The sequence below is a fragment of the Macrobrachium rosenbergii genome, chromosome 21 (assembly GCF_040412425.1).
Source record: "Macrobrachium rosenbergii isolate ZJJX-2024 chromosome 21, ASM4041242v1, whole genome shotgun sequence".
In the NCBI taxonomy this organism is placed as follows: domain Eukaryota; kingdom Metazoa; phylum Arthropoda; class Malacostraca; order Decapoda; family Palaemonidae; genus Macrobrachium; species Macrobrachium rosenbergii.
The window spans coordinates 23,533,144-23,534,215 of record NC_089761.1 but is presented as its reverse complement, the minus strand read 5'-3'; the positions used below and the strand labels follow the sequence as shown (position 1 = coordinate 23,534,215).

Here is a 1,072-nt window from a genome sequence, read left to right as displayed (position 1 = left end):
TAAAAACATAATTGACTTGATAGTTTCCTCTCGTGAAAGATTAAAATTATCCTTTTTGTTTAATGGAAAGCAGCCATTCAAAATTTCTGCTTACTGATATTTTTGGATGCGTAATGGTATAAGATCATTGATAGGTGTACCAGATATGTTTCGTGGTTCGTCTCAAGAAAGGGTACAGCAAAGGTCATAACCTTTCATATACTTGACCATTACAATTTTGTCATACACGAAGTTGCGTCACAAGAACTCTTTAAATTCCTTACGATCTATTTCCTCTGATTTTTGTTCTTATTTATTTAATTTTGAATGTCCGTAGTTTAGGACGAAACTGTAAGTGATGTTTTAGTGTCAGAATATAGCAGATTCTCTCATACCTTTAAAATGCATTAATTTTCTCATTTGGTTTCATCTTTTCATTCAGTATTGTACCTGTATTTATTAAATTCCAGTATATGTAAGAAAGATATTGAAACTATCTTATGATGTACCTGTGTAAAGTTGGACTTGACAAAAAAGACAGCTGTAAAACAGACATTTTTATTTTTAATTTTCAGATGTTTTAATAATAAAAAATACATACTTTTCATAGATATACAAATGTATTATATTAAAATATCATCTTTAGATTCTTAACAATTTACAATCACAGAAGTACATAACTCTGAAGTACAGGAGAGAAGACATTACAGTCATAACGTTCTCATGGGCGGCGAATATCTGAAGACGCTGCCTTCGGTCGAACCTGCCGAAGGCGGCAGGGGCGGGGGTGGAGGAATCGCCTGCGGCGGCAGCTCGGGCAACAGGAAGGGCCTCTGGTGGTGTCTCTCGAGGAGCTCCAGTCTCGCCATCGGGTGGAGGACGTCGTACACCGGGATGTCTGATGGAATGTGATGGGGCAGGACTTCCGGTCGGTAGGCGTGGAATAAACCGGCGGCGTACAACGACGGAGTCGCTGCAGCAGCAGCAGCGGCTGCAGCTGCCAAGTTCATGGCGGCGATCGTCGAAGGAGAATACATGTGACGAGGCACCGCTGCTGATTCCCTGGAGCAAGCGGGGCACGTACAGATCCCGC

General features: G+C 41.1%; 1 protein-coding gene across 1 annotated transcript in view; it reads right to left on the bottom strand.

Annotated features, from left to right (window-relative positions):
• Positions 1-523: 523 nt before the first annotated feature.
• LOC136849570 (fork head domain-containing protein FD5-like) overlaps positions 524-1,072 on the bottom strand; it is a 1,390-nt gene continuing 841 nt past the window's right edge. Inside the window, exon 1 of the mRNA XM_067122903.1 lies at positions 524-1,072. This exon is cut by the window's right edge and continues 841 nt beyond it. Coding sequence (XP_066979004.1) covers positions 690-1,072 — 383 coding nt within the window. The 3' untranslated portion in view covers positions 524-689.